Source organism: Pongo pygmaeus, chromosome 6, assembly GCF_028885625.2.
Source record: "Pongo pygmaeus isolate AG05252 chromosome 6, NHGRI_mPonPyg2-v2.0_pri, whole genome shotgun sequence".
In the NCBI taxonomy this organism is placed as follows: Eukaryota; Metazoa; Chordata; class Mammalia; order Primates; family Hominidae; genus Pongo; species Pongo pygmaeus.
In genome coordinates this window covers 38,664,099-38,687,393 of record NC_072379.2, presented here as the reverse complement: position 1 = coordinate 38,687,393, position 23,295 = coordinate 38,664,099, and the positions used below count along the sequence as shown (strand labels likewise).

The following is a 23,295-nucleotide window of genomic DNA, read 5'->3' as shown; positions in this document are numbered from 1 at the left end:
AACCTGCCAATGAGTAATGCTATTTCCTCTTATTCCAACCACCACAGGTGGTCAGCATGTTTAGTCACTGTTAGAGAAACTGTCTCAAGAGGCTGAATGACTTGCCCAAGACTAGGACGCTGGAAAGAGCTAAAATCCATTCCCAGGTCTTAGGGTGTGGAATTCAGCATCTTTCCAAGCTACATATGCTGGTTATGGTTATAAGACTGGTTCATTTGGTGCTACAGGCGAATAGGAACTAGATTCCAGGAAGACGGCTACATTTTCTCGTGCTACCCACAGGGTCATCTTCCTTACTGTCCAGTGATTTGTGAAGTCCTGTGCGTGGCTGGTCTCTCCCAGGATCTTTTAGCCTAGAACTTAATAAGTGGTCACTCTGACCTCACTGCAAAGACTGTTACAGATACTGATTGATCCTCATCCATGTTGGGCCCATGGTAAAAAGAGATGATTCTGCAATGTGGTGCCACCTTATTGATCGAGACTCCAGTATTCTAAACCTGGCATAATATCAAAGTGACAAATAGAAAGTTTAATTTTCTATTTATGAAAATAAGGATGTGCTGTGAAGAGTCTGAAGTCCAATGTTCAGGAAACTGTAATTGCCAAGTGAATGTATAAGGCACTCAAGTAACAAATATTTATTATTTAGTCCCTTAAAAATAATTTACTTTATTACAAAGATAGTAATACAATTTTTAGAAAATACATGCATGTACAAAGATTGAAATAAAAAACACTCATAAATATCCAGATTTAAATGTCAGCATATACCTTCCTGATCTTTTTCTATCATACTGTATCTATCAACATCTAACCTGCTTTTTTAACTATAAGTCATATACATTTTGCCGTATCAGTACACTTTTTTCTGTAACATTATTTTTTAGAGCATATCAAACCATAGTTTATTTAACCAATCCCCAATTAATTCATAATTAGAATATTTCATGTTTTTCCAGTATAACAGTTGTATAATCTTTGATTATAACCTTTGTGTAAATTCCTATAAGTATTGAATCAAAGGAGACACACATCTTTTCAGGCATTCCATATAAAATAAATACTAAACTAGACTCCAGGAAAGTGATATCAATTCACATTCCCAATAGCACTGTCCTAGTGGGGCTAATTTATCTCCTTTTTAATCTCAGGGTATTTCCAGTTATAACATACCACTTTTATCTCTTGATTCAACAATTGTACTTAGAAGAAGCTCTAAAAATCCAAAACTGAAGCTTCCTTTTAGACCCTCCCTATTACAATCCATATGAAAGTACAGAATTCGAGAGTGACATCAGCCAAACGGAGGAGTAAAAGTTACTGGCTTCTCTCCCCACCACATAATTTCAACTAGCAAATACCCAGTGGCAAGATTATTGCCCTGAATATCCCAGAAATTGGGAGTGAAGCTGTGACAACTCACTGGACCACAAAGCCAAGAAAAACCATGATCAGAGGGTAAAGAGAATGGTTCTGTTTGATCATAACACCCCTCCCGCAAGACCACATAGCACCGCACTGGGAGAATTTCTCTGGAATCACAGTTTCTACAGTGGGAAAAGAGAGTGGGAGGTGGGCATTCACCTTCCCCACCATTCTGAGACTCTTCACAGGGGCACACTATGGTCCTTTCCCACTGGAAGCACTGCGGTGCCAGCAGGGTTAGCCTGCTAGGTGTAAATTAGAAACAAAGAATGGGGGTGGGGCTCACAGCAATCAACAAACAAATCACAGAGTGGACTGCAGGGAACCTGGGCTTAGGGCACCATTTGGCACTACACGGGCTGTAGCGCTCACGGGCTTAAAGACCAAAAAAGACAGTATGCTTACAACTTCTGGACAGACCTACTGTACAAGGACAATCACAGACAAAGCCAGATTGCAAAGACTGTTTATAAATACCTACATATTTAATGCACAGATATCAATGTATAACTACAAAGATGAAGAACAGTCAGGGAAACATGATGTCACCAAACAGACAAAGTGCCAGTGACTGACTCTAAAGAGGCAGAGATATATGATATTCCTGAGATAATTCAAAATAGCTATCTAAAAGTATAAAACTCCCTGGTAAAAATAACTCAGGAACTGATAACCAAATGATGATGATGATGATCAACCCAGAGGACTGGTTGAATTTGTTGCTCAAACCAGAGAAAAACACTGTCCTACTAAATGATATTATTTTAAATAAATTGATTGGTCATTACTGTCAAGCAATTGAAGTAATTTGTCCAGATACATATAAAGATGAAGGTTTTGCTCAAATTCAAGTGAGATTTAAAAGCTGACTTAAAGCTATTCAAGAGCCAGATGATGTATAAGTGGTTATAGCAAACTGCAAGACATTTGCTTTCGTGCATATCATTATCTTCTGCACAGTTTGAAATGTCTCAAGGTAATTCCAAAAAAAGTAAACACCTTCTTCATAAAGCTGTAAAATGTGGAGCAGTACCACTACAAATGCTGCAAATTGCCATGCAGAATTGAAACCTCCAAGAAAGTAGCTGCTTTCAGAGAAGGAAAAGAGTTCATCAACATTGACAATATTAACTACCCAAGAATCATTCTCTAGTTCATTGAACATTTACAGAATAGGAACATGCTGTAATTAGGCAATTAGGCAAGAGAAAGAAAAGGCATCCAAATTGGAAAGGAGGAAGTTAAACTGTCCCTGTTTACAGATGACATGATCGTAAGTATAGAAAATCCTAAAGATTCCACCAAAAAAACTGTTCGAACTAAAAAACATTCAGTAAAGTTTCAGGATACAAAACCCACACACAAAAACTAGTATTATTTCTTTTTTTTGAGACAAGATCTCACTCTGTTGCCCACGCTGAAGTGCAGTGTTGCAATCACAGCTCACTGCAGCCTCAACCCCCTGGGCTCAACCAATCCTCCCACTTCAGCCTCCCAAGTAGTTTGGACCACCACACCTGGCTAACTTTGTATTTTTTTGTAGAGAAAGGGTTTTGCCATGTTGCCCAGGCTGGTGGCAAACTCGCGAGCTCAAGCAACTCACCTGCCTTGGCCTCCCAAAGTGCTGGGATTACAGCCATAAACCAGTATCATTTCTATACATTAATGGTGAACTATATGAAAAAGAAATCAAGAAAATCCCATTTACAATACAATATAAAAAATATATATATATATCTAGAAAGAAACTTAACCATGGTGAAAAATCTCTAGGATGAAAACTATAAAACACTGATGAAAGAAACTGAAGACACAAATAAATGGAAAGTTATCCTGTGTTCATGGATTGAAAGAATTATTTCTTAAATGTTCATACTGTCCAAAGCAATCTGCAGATTCAGTGCAATTCCTATCAAAATACCAATGACATTCTTCACAGAGACAGAAAAAAAAATCCTAAAATTCGTATGTAACCACAAAAGACCTTGAATAGCCAAAGCAATCTTGAGCAAAAAGAACAAAGCTGGAGGCATCATAATACCTGACTTCAAAATATGCCATAAAACTAAAGTTATAAAAACAGCATGGTACTGGTATAAAAACAGATAGATCAATGGAACAGAGAACCCAGGAATAAATCCACACATTTACAGCCAACTGATATTCAACAAAGGTGCTAAGAACACACATTTATTGAAAAGAAAGGACAGTCTTTCAATAAATGATGCTGGGAAAACTGAAAATCCATATGCAGAAGAATGAAATTAAACCCTTATCTCCCACCATATACACAAATCAACTCAAGATGAATTAAGGACATAGATGTAAGACCCGAAACTACGAAACTGCTAGAGGAAACACAGAGGAAATGCTTCATTACATTTATACGGGCAAGAATTTTATGAACAAGACTTCAAAAGCACAGGCAACAAAAGCAAACAATCGGCAAATCAAACTACATCAAACTAAAAAGCTTCTGCACAGCAAAGGAAACAACCGATAGAGTGAAGAGACAACCTATAGAATGGGAGAAAATGTTATATTTGCAAAGTATACATCCAACAAAGGTTTAATATCTAAAATATAAAAGGAACTCAAACAACTTAATAGTAAGAAAACAAATAACCCTATTTAAAAATGGTCAAAAGACCTGAATAGACTTCTCAAAAGACAAGCAAATGGCCAATTGGTATATGAAAAAATGTTCAACATCACTAATCAATAAGAAAATGAAAATCAAAACCACAATGAAATATCACCTCAGTCAACTCATACCAGGTAAAGTGGCCATTACCAAAAAGATAAAATATTAGTTTTGTTTGGGCCTTTCTTGGAAAAAAAAAAGACAGAAGGTAAGTGTTGGCAAGGATGTGGAGAAAAAAAAGCTTTTGTATGCTATTGGAGAAAATGTAAATTAGTATCCCCATTAAGGCAAACAGTAGGGAGGTTCTTCAAAATATTAAAAATAGAACTAGCATATGATCCAGCAATCCCACTACTGGGTATTTACCCAAAGGAAATGAAATCAGTACATCAAAAAGGCATCTTGCACTCCCACGTTCACTGCGGCATTATTCACTATAGCCAAGATATGGAAGCAACCTAAGTGACCATCAAGAGATGAATGGATAAACAAAATGGACATATGCACAATGGAGTACTATTCAGCAATAAAAAAGAACAAAATCTTGTCATTTGCAACCACATGGTTGAACCCCTGGAAAATATTATGTTAAGTGAAATAAGCCGGGTACAGACAGTACACGATCTCACTTATATTTAGAATCTAAAAAAGCAAATCTCATAGGAGAGAGTAGAATGGTGGTTACCAGATGCTTAAGTGTTTGGGGGCAGCGGGGAAGGCAGATCCTGGTCAACGATATATAGTTAGAGTTAGATAAAAAGAACTGCTGGGTGTGGTGGCTCATGCCTGTGGTCCTAACACTTTGGGAGGCTGAGGCAGGCAGATTTCTTGAGCCCAGGAGTTTGAGACCAGCCTGGGCAATGTGGCAAAACCTCATCTCTACAAAAAATACAAAAATTAGTCGGGCGCACTGGCACACACCTGTGGTTCCAGCTACTTGAGAGGGTGAGGCAGGATTGGTTGAGCCCAGGAGTTTGAGACTGCAGTGAGCCGTGATTGTACTACTACACTCCAGCCTGGGGGACAGAGCCAGACCCTGTCTCCCCCAAGAAAAAAAAAAGAGCTAAGAACCAGAATAGGCAAATATATAGAGACAGATATTAGACAAGTAATTGCCTGGGGCCAGGAGGTATATGGTGGGGGAGAGCAGAATAAGGGAGGAGAGAAAAATGAAAAATGATTACTTATGGTTAAGAAGTTTCTTTATTGGGTGATAAAAATGTTCTAAAATTGATAGTGGTGATGGTTGTACAACTCTGAGGACATACTAAAAACCACTAGACAGTCTATTTTAAATGGTTGAATTGTGTGATATGTGAATTATATCTCAATACAGCTGTTTTAAAAAGTACTGAACTGTTATCTCTTCAAAACGATGGATGCTTTGCTAAATTGGCAACATACACTAAGAACATGAATGTCATTAAACACCTTTGCCTAGTGGCTGAACCAGAACCCCAGCCCCAGGACTACTGTTGAGGCCACATTCTAGGTCCCCAAGAGTGGGCTCCTTCACACCAGGCACAGTCCCTCACTGTAAACTCAGCCTACAGACCTGATGGCTAAGCAGTTCCCTGCTGGGCCAAGGAAGGGCTGGAGGACGACGGCAGGGCCACTTGGATGCTAGCCAGGAGCAACTGGAATGGGAAATTCTTAAGTGTCTCTGATATGGCACAGAATGACCTCAAAACTCAGGTGATAAAATTCTTGGATAAAAAGAATTGCTGGGTGTGGTGGCTCACAGCTGTGATCCTAGCACTTTGGGAGGCTGAGGCAGGCAGACTGCTTGAGCCCAGGAGTCCTGGGCAACGTACAAAACCTCACCTCTACAAAACAATATAAAAATTAGCTGGGCGCAGTGGCACACACCTGTAGTTCCAGCTACTTGGGAGGGTGAGGCAGGAGGACTGCTTAAGCCCAGGAGTTTGAGACTGCAGTGAGCCATGACTGTACCACTGCACTCCAGACTGGGGGACAGAGCCAGACCCTGTCTCCCTCAGGAAAAAAAAAAAAGCTAAAAACCAGAATAGGCAAGTATATAGAGATAGATATTAGACAAGTAATTGCCTGGGGCTAGGAGGTATATGCTGGGGGAGAGCAGAACAAGGGAGGAGAGAAAAGATGTGCCTACCAAAAGGATGTGAGGCCCTGAGCCCAGGGCAGGCAAGGCATGGGACTGCCTTATTTTACCCTGGCATTTAGGACAGTACTCCACAAACCACAAATTCTTATAAATCACAGCCAGTAAAAGTATGCCTCAAAATCCAGAAAGCTATTTTAAAAAAGGTCTCAACACTTTGAGATGTTAGTCTTGAAATAAGTTAATTTTTCAAATTATATTCAATCCCCTAAATGGATGAAATTGCTATTTCTTAACTCGGCAAAATTTTACCTTGGTAGATCATTCAATAAAAGCAGCACTGTGCCCTTCTCTAAGTCTGTGGTTTTGTACCGGCTCCTGCCATCATTTTTCACAGCTCTTTGAGGAGCAAAGAGGTGGAGGACTTGGTAGACACTAAGTAGCAAGTTGTGATAAGAATCAGAAACAGACACCAACTTCTTGAATCTCAACTAAGGTTTCTTTAGCCACATTCTACACAAAGATAAAATCTTAAGCCATTCATTAAAATCTTCAAAATTATGTGTATTTGATAATAAACATCATATAGAGCAAATGGTTAAGTCTACTAACACATTCTCTTTAACAGCAATTTCAGTTTTATAAAACTACTTTCAGATATTGTTTCATTTTGTATCATGATTTTTAAGTTTTCTCACTGCAGCTGGAATTAATTTCGTTACAATGAGAGGAGGAAGGGTTTAAAAATTAAAACGGTGTCTTCTAATTTTAAAATGTTAATTTAACAAAATATTCCATCCTATTTCAACATTATTAAACATAGGCCAGGCGTGGTGGCTCACGCCTGTGATCCCAGCACTTTCAGAGGCCAAGGCGGGTGATCACGAGGTCAAGAGATCGAGAACATCCTGGCCAACACAGTGAAACTCCGTCTCTACTAAAAATACAAAAATTAGCCGGGCATGGTGGCATGCGCCTGTAGTCCCAGCTACTTAGGAGGCTGAGGCAGGAGAATCGCTTGAACTTGGGAGGCAAAGGTTGCAATGAGCCAAGATCGCGCCACTGGCACTCCAGCCTGGCGACAGAGCGAGACTCCGTCTCAAAAAGAAACCGAAACATCAAAAGAATCATTCAAATACAGTGGTTTTATCAAAAAACATGAAAAAGCCAAAATATAAATTTTCATGTTAGCTAGTCTTCCAATTTCATCTTATCCTAAGCAACTTAGTAGGTCTCAGTTTTGTAATGTGACATTTAAGATAATGTTTATGGATGGGTGTGATGGCTGATGCCTGTAATCCCAGCACTTTGGGAGGCCCAGGTGGGCGGGTGGCTTGAGCTCAGGAGTTCAAGACCAGCCTGGACAACACAGTAAGACCCTGTCTCTATGAAAAATTAAAAATTAGATGCGTGTGGTGGCGCACACCAGCAGTCTCAGCTAGTCAGGAAGCTGAGGTGGGGGGATGCCTTGAGCCAAGGAGGTCAAGGCGGTGAGCCATGATTGTGGCACTGCACTCCAGTCTGGGTGACAAGAGTGAGACCTTGTTTCAAACAAAACAAAACAAGAAAACAAAAGATAATGTTTATCATGTCCACCTCCACAGGACAATGAGATGTAATTATAATAGGAAATATGACGGGTATGTTTCAGGGACAATGAGCACATCTACCATAACTGAATCAGCTTTGATGTTCAGAAACATCAAAGAAATATGGTCTCATCACTTAACACACTTGATGATACCTTAGAAGTTTCATTTGTTTCTACTCTAAATAGAAGGGTCTTCTTTCCAGAACGACAGATCCGATGCACTGTGGAAGAAAGAAATATAAGGAATTACAACCTAAACCCAAAACTGGCCCCAGAGAGAAACTAATTGGAATGGCAGAAGGAGCACCCAGCTAAGAGCTGTGTTGCCTGGGCCAGCTCTCTAGACATCAAGAGGGGAGTGGACTCAGGTGGGCTTGAGTCCTCAGCAAGAGAGAGACTCCAAATGCTGTAGCTGTGACACCCCACAGCGCTCTGAGTAACCAAGGCAGTGGCGGCGGGGTGACAGAGGCTGTTCTTTGTGTCACACTGGGCTCCAAGGGGCAGGAGCAAGTGGGGTGAACACACTGAAATGCAAGACTGACTGTGCGCTACAGGCCATGCTGAGCTAGAGCCTCTGCCTGGAGGGAAAGTACCAAGCTCCCAGGTAAGAGCTTTACGAATTCTGGCTACTACACCAAGTCTAAATACATAAGGATTTTCACAACATCAATGAGAAATTGTTCTTTAAAGTCTGAATAAATAAATTCTGGCTTTTTTTTTCAGTGTCTTAAAAATAAAACAAAACAAGACAAAACAAAACAGACATGAGCAACATGAAGTGATATGTTTATCCAACTGTGTGTCGTTAAATCAACTTTTAGTTAAAATGTTAGAGAGGGACAAATAAGTACAGTGTGTCGATGTGCAGTGCTGTGAGGACACAGACCAGTGATCAGAACACAACGCCTATGGCCTCTCCCATCCTGACAAAGTCTCTGCATGCCAACTCCAGCAACAGGGTGCTAGGACAGCGCAGGGATGAAATACTGAAGGGAGACGTCTTCATGAAGCAGATCAAAATGCACCATCTTGTTACTCACAATATCTGGGAAGAGAAAAGCCATGATTTTAGAGACCTAGTGCAGTGCACACATTTTGATCTCTACTTTTTCAGAACAGCCTTCCCAGCCTGCACCTCCTGTTGTAGGCATCTGTCTTCCCTGAGGCAGCTGCAGAGACCACAGTCTCTCACTCTCACTGCCACAGCTGAGGCTGCATCACGGCCCCAACCCTGGCGGCTCCCTGTGCGAGGAGAGGAAGAGTGAAGCGGCCCAAGCCCTTGGCAAAACACCCAGCAGGCTGGCTTCCTGGCAAACCACATTCACCCACATGAGCATCCTTCTGCAGGGAAGAGCAGCTCCTCACCAGTGAGTGGAGGAACTGTGCTGAGAAGAGCCAAGAGCCAGGATCCCCTAACACCTGGGGCAGGCTGTGTCACACACTGCTACATGGGATGGATCCCTGCATCTCAACAGTCCTGCCAATCCCATGAGGGCGATGGGTAATGGCTAAAATCCAAGGCATCAGGCATGCAACCAAGCAGGGAAGTAAAGAGCACATGAGGGTGGGCAGGAGCACACAGTGTGACAACCACCGAGAGCTCGGGGAGCTGCAGCACAGCAGCCGAGGAAAGCTCTCCAGCAGATATGAGTGAGTGACAAGAAACCATGTGTGAGCAGGCTGCAGAGAGGCCAATCCCAGGAGATGGGAGGTTGGGGAAAGGACCAGAAAGGACAAGCAGGAAGACAAACATTCTTTAGGAGAGGTGGTACAAGCGCACAGGAGAGGCAGAGACTGAGGGTGGCAGGACCTAGCTAGAGGAGGGGACAACTGAGCTGACACCTGAAGGAGACTAACAGAGACAGAAAAGGGGCTTTGTGAAGTTAAGAAGGTATGAGAAGTTCAACCTAGGGTTTCTTAAAAAAAACTTTTGCTACATCACAATTTGCTGGTCCTCCTTTCTCTGCTACATGGGGGGACACCAAAGTGAATGTTGGGAAGACAACCACCTTTGATAAGAACTCTTCTGTGTTCCTCATCAGCCTTGGATTCAGAAGGTCCCCAAAATACCAAGTTCAAAGACTGATGTTGTGCAGCACAGGGGCCCGCCACACCCTGTGTTTCCACACTGTGCAGACAGGAGGGGTATTTCACCCTCTCACCATTCACACTGTGCTTGTCAGGACCAAGGATCTGGGCATTGTACAGGAGCTTGGGAGAAGTGCAGCCATGAAGCCCAGCCCAAACTATGAATAAGGAGTCCCTTTACATGACCTTCAGGCCATCTCCATGCACATCAACGTTCTCAGAAGCACCTTTAAGGACCCTGCACTGCCACACAGCTCCCACTATGCTCAGCCCTAGAAATATGACATCGTCCATGTCAGAGTTCCTTAAAATGCAGCACAGGTACCTCACCCCAAAACTCCCCATGATCTGCCCTAGTCTAGCTTCTCCATCTCTACCCTCAGAGCTGCTTCTCTGGTGGTATCTCCTTCTGTGCAGATCACTCCAACTGTGTGACACCTTCCCCAGTTCCCAAACACCCATCGCCTCTCCCATGGTCTCTTCTGATTCTCTTCATGTCTCTCATTCAAAAGGGCTGGTCGTTGACATTGCCACCTAGAATCTTCTGTTCCTTCTCTACATTCCACTGCAGATCCGAAGGGGATGAGGTGCAGTGTTGGCCCAACCTCCCTCTCAGCTCCGCCTGGGAGCTATTCTACAAAACGTGGAACTTCAAATCCAGGATGCAGTCGCTTTTAGGTTGCTGTGATTTCAGCAGTAAGTTGACAAAAATGCCTTGAAAAGCTCTTGGCAGGTAATGCCTTTCTCATGTGTGGTCAGTAGATGAAGAGCGCTGGAGCAGGTGTGTGACCTCACAAGATGGGGCCCAGCCAGAATCAAGAGGCAACTGTTAACAACCAGCAGCCAAGGGACAGATATGGGGCAGCGAATGCAGGCCAGCGTAGCCACAGAAAGGAAACAAGGCATCACAAGAGAAAACTTAAATTCAAGCCAAACCGTGTCTGGCACTCCGAGTAGGTCAAATTAGATGACCATGGAGAAGGTGGGATGATCTGCACTCATTCTCCCGATGGCATCTCCAGGTGTACTGGCCAACTGAGGCAGCACACAACCCACCTACCAACCAGTGTGGCTGCAGGTTTCAGGCCCTAACAGAGTGCCCAGGGGTTGTTTCTCTGCTGCCACCTTAGGTACTTCTAAATCTAGGAAAATTAAAAAAACCCCACTGTTCTAGGAAGCTAAAGTCCACATAATTGAGCTTTTTTTTTTTTTTTGGATTTATGAGACTATATGCAAAATCAGACTAGACTTGACTGCAGTATTTAGAATATGAAAGAATATGAAAAACAAAACAGAGAAGCACACTCACTGCATAAGGCCTTTGTGGGATTTACTTGTTGTCCAGCAAGAAACTGTAGGAGCTTCCTAATATCTATGTGCACTTCAGCCATGTGTTCCACGTTTCTGTCTTGATGGGTGCTTTCAGAGGCTAAAATGATAGGAATGCGTTTAAACACAACATCCTCCCATGTAACAGGAAACCTGGAGATACTCAATGCATTTTACTTAAATAAATGATTCACTTTAGCACTGATTTTAGCATCCTGAAGAAATACTGCAACTTATAAATGTTGTCATTCATTAAGTATTAGGTCCTAACTATTTAAAATACTATGATAATTTCCAGGGCATCTTTATTTACAGGGGACTTGAAATATAACTCAATCTCCCTCTTTAGATCAAAGAAAATTGTATTTATTTGTACTCACTATGTATTTTAAGAGTGAAAATATATACATTAACTAATACAAGGCCTGTCATTCTAAAGCGAAATTAAAAAAAAAAAAGAAGACATCCTTTCTACTTCTGAGAAAGTACCAAAGGTAAGTCCCACCTTATGTTTATTAAAAGAAACAAAATGAGTGACATCAGAATGAATCACTTTACACAATATTATCAAAGGCATAACCGTATGGATTTCACTCTGCTGGACTAGGATGCTCTTATCTAGAAAGTAAAAATTCCTTCCAACTCTATGCTAAAATCTGTGTTTATATTCAAGCAGACTCGTAATAACAATTCTAAATGTGACTAGGGCCGATTTTATTGGTTCTGGCACACCTATGTATCATAAAATGATTTTCTCATCATCCCCAGGTGTTTCTCCCCTGGTCCTTTGCCTGCTTTCCTGCTCAGGAAGCCCCTGCTACTGTGCAGCTGCCACTTTCCAGCCATGATTCTAACCCCCTCTTGGCTTATGACTCACCAAACTGTCCAACTGTCCCCTCTCTCCCCACTTGCTGAACTGACTCTATCGTCCCTTATTACCTTGTATGAGATGAGAAATGTGATCAAGTGAAACAGTTTTGCATCTGCTACACTAATTTCATACATATGGAAGTAACTGAAGGAGGAGAATATAAGAACAAATGTATCTACCTTTCTGAATCCATGCCAGGTGAGAAATAGAAATCTTTAGGAGTAGGACAGGAGTTGAATAGCTGGAAGGCATCTTGGAGGTTATTTAACTTAATCCGAATTCTACAGAGGATGGAGACCCTGCACAGATCTGTCAGCTACTTGGTAGCACAGCTTCTCCCCCTGGTGGCTAACTGCCCCACTACACCACAGGGATACGTAGTCCAATCTCAATTCCTTTGTTCTTCACCCAAGCATGAAACAAAGTCAACTGAATTTCAACCTTTTTACATGAAGAGACCTCAATAGGTAGGTTATCTGAAACAATTAACTTATCAAAAGCAAAATATAACCCACTAGAAAACTTACCTAATGGAGGATTTCCAAGATCTTTAAAATGAGTTGTAACACATACTAATTCAGTTTCTATTTTCAAATTCAATTCTCCATCTAGGTTTGCTTCAATAACCTGCAAATTGAGTATTTTACATAGTTTTAGAAAAGGAAGACAAAAGGAAAAAAACTCCATGGGCAACAGCTTTCACACAACCAGATGACAAAACACCCTACAAAACCTCAAAACACCTCAGAGCACACTGAGACCCCCGTGCTATCAGCGAAAGTGAGAAGATAAGGCCCAAGAGCCAAGAACTCAGAAATCTCCCAAAAATCTCAAAGGGGAAGTCCCCCTGCCTGCCTCCCGGAATGAAGAACTCAGTGAAGATGTGAAAACAGGTGGAACTCCGAGAGGACTTGCCAGGAGACTACAGCAGCACAAGGGCAGGGCTCTAGGGAGGGCTGGGTGGAGCTGATGAGAATTCCCTCACAGCAGGAGAGAGTCCTGCACTGAGAAGGAACCATGGGAAGTAAGAGCCTCAACTGAGCAGAATGGGCACCTTAGGCAAAAAAAAAAAAAGGGAATGAAACTTTAAATGAAGGAAAAAGAGGGACAGATCTCAGAAAGTCCTGGGGACGTGGTGAAGATGCATGTTTTAATATTTTGTGGTTACAGAGAATAGAGAATTCTAGAGTCATTAAATTAGAAAACTATTTTGGTCCACTTTCACTCCTACAATGAAACTTCCTCCTAAAAGAACCAGAAAAACCGGCCGGGCGCGGTGGCTCACACCTGTAATCCCAGCACTTTGGGAGGCCGAGGCGGGCGGATCACGAGGTCAGGAGATCGAGACCATCCTGGCTAACACGGTGAAACCCCGTCTCTACTAAAAATACAAAAAATTAGCCGGGTGTGTCGGGAGGCTGAGGCAGGAGAATGGCATGAACCGGGGAAGCGGAACTTGCAGTGAGCCGAGACTGCGCCACTGCACTCCAGCCTGGGCGACAGAGTCTCGCTCTGTCGCAAAAAAAAAAAAAAAGAAAGAAATGAACAGTAATAGAAGCTATGACACAACAACATAAATCAGAATCAGGGAAGCTCAGACATGAGATGACAAGAGAGCACGCACATAAAACACAGCTGACAGCACAGGAAGTAATTAGAAACTTAAGGAAAAATTTCAGAAACAGAAACTAGTTTAGAAGGAAGACTAGAGCAAATAGGCACCACAGAGAGAATAGTAAGAGAAACTGGGATGGAAAAGAGAAAAATAAAATTTACCAAACAGAAACAAAGAGATAAAAAGGATCTGACAGACAATAATAAAGATGGTGGAGAAGACCCAAGCCCTCTGAGTCCCAGAAGAAAAACAAAGCACTGGAAAAGAAATGCTATGAACTACAGCTCCAAACTTTCCTGAATGAAGAGTTTGGCCCACATATTGAAAGGACACACCACACACCTGGGAAAATTGACCCCGGATGGTCAAGACAATTGGATTGAAAGAAAATGGGAAAAATCCCCAGGGTATTTAGTCCCCACTTTCAAAGGAATAAATCCAAGCTATGAAACAAAATCAGAATGGAGTCAGTCTTTTTGATAGCAATAATATACACCAGCAGACAATGCAGTGCAGTGAGCCAAACTGACATTATAAACACATGATAACCAATGAAATCCTACTCCTGTGAGTCCTTCTTGAGTGATATGCTAGAGAATAGGCTTTTGATAACCAAAAAAATCATTGGAGAAGTTACAGCATAAACAGTGTGAGCCTTATTTTGACCTTTAGAACCAAAACTAAACAAGAGGAATGAAGAGGACAGAATAACGTGTGGTAATAAAATTTTATGCTCTGATGATGTAGACATAATATAACCATTACAAAACAGGAAGGAGGAAAACGAGAAAAGAATGTGGAAATCAGTGTCTTATTTTTATAAAAATCAACCATTTGTCATAAATACATTATTTAATATGACTATAAGGCCTTTAGAATCTCACGAGAACATAGCCATTTATTTAGAAAATAAACTCACATGTTGGAAAATGAAATGTCCAAATCCAGAAGGGTCTGGGGCTGCTGTTGGGTTACCAGGACTGAGGATGGCTGAGCCAAACTCCACACGCCCAGGCTACCAGACTTCTGCCACCCCCTTACATACCATCGGGCACCCCTCTTCTACTCCTGCTCTTGCTGCCCTGGGACTGTCTCCACGGGTCACAAGGGACTCCTTTCCTTTGAAGCTCCTCTACCCACCCCAACAACCAATCAGTTCTTTTAATTGGATGGAACCTAGAAATGAAGCATATGCCACAGTGTGGTTTGAGGTTTTGCTAACCTATCCTGGTCCACTCCCACACCTACAATGAAACTTCCTCCTAAAAGAACCAGTACCTGTTATTTCTCTTTTTGATGTTGATATTTGCCCAATGTTAAAGCCTAGGAGGTCTCTGGAAAGCCAGTGTGTAGTCTGCTAGACAGCTTTTTGCCATCTAGTACTACGAAAGTGCCACCTAGCAACTGGTCTTATTTAGGGCCATTCCATCCTCACAGTGCCACAGAGAAAACAGAGAAGGCACCCTGTCTGCACGGCTCTGTATCAGTGTCCATGTTTATTGAATACAATTTAGTGTTCCTTGTTCTTATTCCTTAAAATTGGTGAACTCTGAATAGTTTTCATTCCAGAAACAAAGTTTTTCTAACTTGGGTGAGCTCTTATTTCTGAGCTTTTCACATTAATAGAAAAATAGTGCCCCAAACTTACCTGTACTATAATCTACTTTGAATGAGAAATACTCATTTTCAACCCTTTTCTTTCACTAATCCAAAAAATATATTGTTATATTTCCTAACCCGCTTTCCTACAATCTGGAAGAATAGTTGACTGAAATAAAATATATAAAACAATCTTTGTGAATATGCTAGACCGCTTAGTGGGGCTAAGGCTAACACATGACTTACGCTCATTTGTTCCAAACAACCACACACCCAAGATCTGTAAATTCCCATTGTTTTGAAAAGCAATGGTTTTAGATATAAATAAATAAATACTTATTAAAAAATGCAACTTGCAATGGTCCTAGATGCACTTCAGGCTTAAATGTTCTCTTGCGTTTTCTTCGAATTCCTAAAAATCTCAGTAACAGAACATCAGATTCCAACTCCCTCCTAACCATTAACACCTGGTGCCTAGCACATGGTGGCCTTAAGTCAATACTTACTGAAGAAACTAACAAACAACTAATTCTCTGAACACTGGTCACTCATGTCTATTTTATGATTCAGTTATTTGGAATATTACGCACAACAACACACTTGATTTCTTAAGTATCAGGGTAAGATCTTTCAATGATTTCCTTAAAATAGTCACCTACTGTTTATGGAATGCTGACTATACTGGGCACCTAGTAAAAATTATCTCTAAATTTATAAAAAGTGACAAAGCCCCTGTCATAGCTGCACTGTTATCCCCATTTGGGGTAGAACCCAGCACTAGGGTACTCACTGCACAGCGCAGCCTGGAGCTGAACCCAGGCGTGTGGCTCCAATGACTCCCCTCTTCCACATCATGACTCCTAAACGTAGACCCTCTGGCTTCTATCATTAGGTGACCCTGCAAAGCCGTTTCTCAGATAACATTTGAAGTACAATATAGTATGGCACTGATATGGTTTGTTTTAGCTCAGCACCCCCACCCAAATCTCATCTCCAATTGTAATCCCCAAGTGCTGAGAAGGGGCCTAGTGGTAGGTAACTGGATCATTGGGGGAGCTTTTCCCATGCTGTTCTCATGATAGTGAAGGAGTTCTCATGAGATCTGATGGTTTTAAAAATGGCAGTTTTTCCTGTGTTATTCTCTCTCCAGCTGCCATGTAAGACGTGCCTTGCTTCACCTTTGCCTTCTGTCATGACTGTAAGTTTCCTGAGGCCTCCTCAGCTATACAGAACTGTGAGTCAATTAAACCTCTTTTGTTTATAAATTACCTGGTCTCAGGTAATATCTTTATAGCAGTGTGAAAATGAAGTAATACAGGCACACATCACAAAGTACTGCTACATGATGTGGTCTGAAGGCAGGCAGCATTGACATCCCCCAGAAGCTGGTCAGAAACAGAGCCTCAGGCTCCAGCTCAGACCTCCCAAATCAGAACCTGCACTTTAACCAGATTCCAGGGGATTCACACGCATGGTAGAACTTACAAGCAATGTCTTAGAACATGATGTTGATTCCCTCCAGTTCTTGCTTCTTTTTCTGCTCCTGCATGAGTCACATACAACCCACCCCGTCAGTCACACCTCGCATTTAATGAAAGGAAGTGACTGGGCATCTCTAATGGGAAGGTGGGCATTTTTAGTGTGTTGAGTCTACCCATTTTCCTTAATTCTACTGACTGTAATATTCAGATACAGAATTCTGGATACCCAGGAAGACCTCATTATGTACTTTGCTACAGTAACTTGATAACTTTCCATTTAGTAATTCCAGATTGTAGTAGCCTCTCCACAACATTTCTGTTTTTTTAAACTCCAAAAAAAGAGAAAATAAAACACCTCTAATGATTCTAAGCTACCCTTCTACCTCTCTACCTTGCTAACTCATTTTCATTGAACAGAAAGAACAAACAAATGCCATCCTTCAATTAACGGCCCTGTCTTTTCTCTCCTGGGCCTCTCTGAATTTCTCTGGAAGTCCCCAGGGTATCCCCAGATGAAGCCAGCCTGGTAACTGGATCAACATCACTGCAGTCACAGGTGACACCAATGTCAGCACAGTGCACACTGCTTCAAGGAGAACAGATTTTATAGATTAAGTTATGATGGAAAAGCTTTGAGTTACACAGGTCCAATGACAGCATTGCTCTTAGTGAGTAGAACTCTAGAAAAAACCAGTCCAATGTACATTTTCTAGGCTTCAAAATACTTTTGTGATTTCAAAGACTTCTTTAAGCTAAATTTTGTTCCAGATCCATGCAACACTTATTGCTGCCTACTGAGTGGCAATCCCACACTGGGCAGCTGGGACACAAAGATGATTAAGATGGGGTTTCCCTTATCAAGAAGCTGGTGGTTCATGAGACCTTCAGAGATCTTAGCAGGTGACTTACCATGTACACTGGACAGCTCAGCTCCACGGAGGAGGAGCTTCCAGAGGGGTGATGGGGAAAGGTCTGTGATGAAGCATGAGAATGGCTAAGTGCCTTCCAGGGAGATGGAGAGAAGAAGCCATGTGCAAAATGGCAAAGAAACTGAACAAAAAAGAAGAGGCATTGTGGGGGAGTACCAGAACCCAGCCTGGTTCTGCAGGGAGGGTGTGGCAATACAACAGAGATGTGGCTACAAAGGTGGCCTGGTACACTGTGAAGATCAAAAGTTTATGCTTCATCAGGTGGACAGTGGTTTTTAGAAGATTCAGGGACATAACCAAGGGTGTTTCTTGGAGAGGGAAAGGAGGGAGCAGGGGGCGGAGGGAGGGGCAGTGAGTGAAGGAAGAATTCACAATAATCCCAGGTATGAATGAGGATAATCTACACATTTCCCACCAATGTCACACACTGTAACATTTCGAGCCATGTGCCCATAGGAGACTTTCACAAAATAAACAGAAAATAAACAGAAATATAAAAGTGCCCCCTAGCTTGGTGTGAGGTGTGCTTGGAATAAAGGCTGCTATGGTGTGGCATATCTTTGTCCCTGGCTCACTGAAAGACACTTGCCATACAGACAGGAAACTCCAAACTCACTGTCAGTCATATCAGTGACTCACAGAAAAATATGGGCACGTTAGCAGGTAAAAGATACAATGTTCCAGCCGGGCGCCATGGCTCACGCCTGTAATCCCAGTACTTTGGGAGGCCTAGGTGGGCGGACCACGAGGTCAGGTGATCGAGACCATCCTGGCTAACACGGTGAAACCCCATCTCTACTAAAAATACAAAAACAAAAAATTAGCCAGGCATGGTGGCAGGTGCCTGTAGTCCCAGCTACTCGGGAGGATGAGGTGGGAGAATGGCATGAACCCAGGAGGCGGAGCTTACAGTGAGCTGGGATGGCACCATTGCACTCCAGCCTGGGCAACAGAGTGAGACTCCATCTCAAAAAAAAAAAAAAGATACAATGTTTCATCCAAAATATAAGAGGAAAAACAGGCAGATTAAAGGCAAATATAAAAGCTTTCCTCAGTGAATTAGAGTTGAAAACTATTGGACTAGGTTTCTAAATCCAACTAGCAATCTGCAGGTTCTCAGCACCAGGCCAGGTCCTCATGAGCGGGAACTCGGTTAGGAGGTGTCCACCTGCATGGACTGCCGCAGGGTGAGCTGGAGAACCCACGCCACCTCACCAAATACTTCAGAGTTCTTTTCTAAAGAAGTTGTGACTTACAAGGTGATTGCTGATGTTTTTCATTTTTTCCACAACACTCTTCATAGTCTTCAAGACTGGTAAATAAATACTAACCTACAAAACCAATGAGAAAAAAGCACAAGTATTAAAAATATTAATATACTCTAGTAATGACAAGGGCCCCATAACTAACTCTAGAACACATGCATGCTCAAAAACTATGGGATACTATTTTACAATTTTCTGAATAAAGTTCTTTTAAAAATATAAAAAGAAAACCAATTCTATTTCACTAACTCAAGGATGCTCAAGCAAAATTAAAGAATGGAATGCCTGCCTCTGGTTACCTCAGCAACCATGTCCCTGTGGGCATTCTTTTGGCTCAAGAAGGAATAGGGCACTTCAGCTGAGATGACCCTATACTGGTCCAGGGGGAATAAAACTCAGGCAATCAGCAGGAGGCCCTCCTCTAAGGGACATTTACACCTATGATTCAGGGGCCTTTTCCATGCTCTGTGCAAAAACATGGCAGACAGTCACTGCATCACACCTGAGACTGTTACCAAGAGTGCTCTATAAAACACAGGCTTTTTCAAAATCAGTGTAGGTGCCGTCTAGTAAAAGTCAAGTAATTATTTTACCCAGCATATTTCTGTACTTTCTTCTCAAATAAATTGTGAGCAAGAGGAAATGGGCCCTTTGGCATCATCTTTACTTTCAGGGGCTCCAGGGTTAACCATCAGCATGACTGTTAGCCCATGTTAGCCCTAAGCCATGAAATTCCTCTCTTCTTGGCTTTCTTGCACATCCAGATATCGCTCCTGACCGGCTGAGGAAAAGATCAAGTCCTGTGAAACCCAAATTGGTGTCTAAGGCCAAGAATACTAATAAATACTAATTGTCCTCCAAAGTATCATTTCAGTTGTGTTTTGTTTTAAGTGATGTTACTGAGCGAGACATTTTCTACACACAGGATGGCATGACATTTCTATCATATGCAACATTTTTAAGATGCTTTATGTAAATAACAAAAGGCAAATATTCTAATGTTTTCGTTAAGTATCCTTTAAAAATAAAACATACTCCAAGACTACAACTAAAATTAGAGAATTCAAGTCATGCCATTTAATGTGGGGTGTACAACAGGACTGCAGGCATCACCTACATCAGGATCTGGGACCACCGGTTCTTGTAAGTCCTTCCACAATTTCCTAGGAATCACCTTTATGGGGATGTCATGTGTCACAATGCGGCTACTGCTTGACATAGATAACTGCCAAGAAAAGAATTAATTTAAAAATGTTTTTATGTTGTTAATATTAAGCAACAACAAAACAAACCCAAAGACCCGGGACAAAAAAGTTGAAATACCAAATCTAAGTGGAATGCTGTCAATTTATTCACTCAAAAGCCATTCGACCAATATTGATGGTGCCAATATTTATGGAACAGACTCTGGGTGCTTCCAGGAACTGGGAAGCATGGTGAATAAGACAAAAAGGTCCTTAGTGTTCCAGTGGAACAAACAGATCAATAAAAATGCAAACAAATGAAATTGTATGAAATGCTCATTAGAGCCGTGAGAAAGCACACCACAGTGACCAGGGTGAGTGTGGGGGAGTTTCCTTAGACTGAGGAGGTGACATTTCAGATACCACCAAAAGCAGGAGAAGCAGCAGCCATGGGAAGACAAGAACAAGGGGACAGGGTTTCAGACTGGGGAAACAGCACATGTAAAGCCGTGAGGCAGAAAGAAGCAAGCCTGCTATGTTGAGGCAACCAAGAGAAGGCCATTCTTTGGGCATAGGACACTCAGAGTGCTGCAGTTTCTAAACAGTTAAAAGGCAAACTGTATTTATTTCTAGGGGCTCCTATGAGACTCACAGACCAAAATATCTTGCACTTTCGGACAAAAAGTATTATACGTTACTATCTTGCTTTTCCTTAAGCAATAGAAAAAACATACCAAACTTATACTGTGACATGAAATGCCCTAATTAGCTCTGAGAACTGCCTGACTGCAAAGAGTTGAGAGTTATGAAGAAAGCTGGGCCGGGCGCGGTGGTTCATGCCTACAATCGCAGCACTTTGGGAGGCTGAGGTAGGTGGATCACTTGACGCCAGGAGTTCGAGACCAGCCTGGCCAATATGGTGATACCCCGACTCTACTAAAAAAATACAAAAATTAGCTGGGTGTGGTGGCGGACACCTATAATCCCAGCTACTCAGGAGGCTGAGGCATAAGAATCGCTTGAACCCGGGAGATGGAGGTTGCAGTGAGCCCAGATCGCGCCACTGCACTCCAGCCTGGGTGATAGAGAAACTCAGTCTCAAAAAAAAAAAAGGAAATACGAACCTCATTCTATGAGTAGGAAGGGGGGCAACTCTGGCTTGTATGTGTGCACATGAGTTTGTGTATTTGTGTGTTTGGAGGACAGCTGTGCACTAAATTCATCTGGCAGTAGCATATAAAACATACGTACACTGAAGAATGAGGGGCCATTTAAAGGTTATTACAGCAGATGAGGCAGGGTGGGAGTGGGGAGAAAACATGTTAAAGGTGAAAATGGATAGAAACCATGATTTCTAGACAAGGTGACAATACCACTACAAGAAACAGAGAGGCTGGAAGTTTTACAGCTTGGAAAAAGCAGCATTCTAGCTGAATGCATAGGATAACAACATAATTTTAAAATGAGGAGGAACTAACTCTAATGCAAAATATAGTTATGGACCAGATCTTTAAATTTAAATAAACCAAACAGCTTTCAACAATATTTATTGTTAAAAAGGCTGGGCTAACTATGTCTATTCCTTCGAGGCCAAGACTTCTGTGTCAGAAACCCTGACTCTCCTACTCACCAGCTCCACGGAGACCGTGAGGCAGGGAAAGTGTTTATTAGTCAGTTTGATTTTCAAAGCCCTGGCATTCTGGGCAGTCTTCAAGGCTCGAGATAAGTTTTCCGATGTTAGCTCTAAATAAATCTCATTGTTTTCTGCAGAGACACCCTCCATTTGAAATTCGTTGAAGAAGTTCTCCTAAGGGAAAAAAATTGGGGATGAGGGAGGGTATTTGTGATCTTTCCAGTGACAATCTGCAGAGTGTGCAGGCCTCTCAGAAGCTTTTGCTCACCTGTTCCAGCTCACACCACATGCTCACCCCTCCATTAGCCAGCTTGTCACAAAGGATGAAGTTAAGCTTATCAGGGCTGATGCGGAGGGTGCAGGTTTTGGCAAGCTTGGCTATCATGTTACTGATTCCTAAAGCAGGGGTTAAAATAAGGAGTTACTAAAATGCACATCATGTATCCTAGAGACCAACTTATTTTGCAGAATTTCTTGTTCATCAACTTCTCGGTGGAAAAATAACCACTTAACGTTGGTATCACACTGGAAAGTACTTTAATACCCCTGATGTCACGCAATTCTCCCAACAAACTAGGGGAGATGTACAGCACACATCATCAGTGTTCAAATAAGAAAACAGGCACCCACCAGTCATTCATTCATTCAACATGGATTTATTGACTACTGGGTACTGCAATACACAGTTAAATGCAAGGTTAGGCACTGTCAGGGTGGAGCGACGAATGGGGCCTTGAAGGAATGTCAATGCCTGATAAAGCCGTCTATGGGAGCAGTAGCCGCTTTTTTTTAAAGCCACGTGATCGGAATCAAGTTTCAGAAACGTCCCTTGAAAGCCGCCTTCATCCCCAACAAGTGCCCTCCAACCCGCCCCGCGCCCTCCCGGCCCCATCCTCCCGCGGCCTACACCAGCACCCCCATCCCGGCCCCATCCTCCCGCGGCCCCTTCCGGCGCCCATCCCCGTTCTGATCCTCCTGCGCGGTCCCCACCGCGCACTCACTGCTTCCTTCCGTTCCTCCCTCCCTCCCCTCCGGCCTCCCTGCTCACGTGTGAAGTGGTTCAGACAGGCCCCGTCCACGATCTTGGCCCGAAACTTCATGGCCGCGCCTGGCGCAGCCGCGGGAGGCCTCTGTGGGTAACAGACAAGCGTCGCCCCCTGAGTGTCCCCGCCCGGAAACACGGCGGCGCGAACACTAGTTCCGCCGGGCTCCGGCTACGCGGCTCTTACCAGGGTTGCCTCCGGGCCACGCCCCGGAGGAGGTGGGGCCAGGGGTCACGCCCCAGAGGAGGTGGGGTCACGGGTCAAGGATCGCAGGTCGCGCCCGGGGGAAGGTGGGGTCCCAGTCTTCGGGTATGCCTCCGCGCTGCCGGGTAATGGTGGGATCTACTTTTAGTGAGGCGGAGGCTTCAAGCCCCAGATTTGGGGAGGTGGTTCTGAGAATTCACGTTTTGAAAGAATTTTGTGACACCTATTTCAAGTGTTATTTTAAAATATCCAAATAAAATTAATCGTTTATAAAGGTTAAACAATATTATCTTAAATATACCTAAGGTAGA

The 23,295-nt window shown here is 42.6% G+C and overlaps 1 protein-coding gene across 2 annotated transcripts; it reads right to left on the bottom strand.

Annotated features, from left to right (window-relative positions):
• Positions 1–626: 626 nt before the first annotated feature.
• On the bottom strand, positions 627–23,020 carry HUS1 (HUS1 checkpoint clamp component). Of its 2 annotated transcripts, XR_008503738.2 has the most exons (9): positions 22,786–22,991; positions 22,006–22,133; positions 21,735–21,911; positions 20,038–20,145; positions 18,912–18,986; positions 12,559–12,658; positions 11,141–11,260; positions 8,630–8,788; positions 627–7,964 (listed from the first exon to the last, which is right to left on the bottom strand). XR_008503738.2 is itself a non-coding variant. In XM_054495770.2 (8 exons), the coding sequence occupies exons 1-8, from the start codon at positions 22,835–22,837 to the stop codon at positions 8,706–8,708; spliced, it is 843 nt and encodes a 280-aa protein (XP_054351745.1). In that variant the 5' UTR covers positions 22,838–23,020; the 3' UTR covers positions 627–8,705. The 2 variants fall into 2 exon arrangements, 1 of the variants encoding a protein (XP_054351745.1); XM_054495770.2 differs by having other exon boundaries at positions 627–8,788; positions 22,786–23,020.
• Positions 23,021–23,295: the final 275 nt, after the last annotated feature.

Excerpts from the sequence above, each read along its gene's own strand:
- HUS1 (XM_054495770.2), bottom strand. The coding sequence starts at position 22,837 with ATGAAGTTTCGGGCCAAGATCGTGGACGGGGCCTGTCTGAACCACTTC. Across the intron at positions 12,659-18,911 it reads AAAACATCAGCAATCACCTT|GTTATTGAAGCAAACCTAGA; the intron begins GTAAGTCACAAC and ends CTCAATTTGCAG. Across the intron at positions 8,789-11,140 it reads TCCCACAAAGGCCTTATGCA|ATATTGTGAGTAACAAGATG; the intron begins GTGAGTGTGCTT and ends TTCTCTTCCCAG.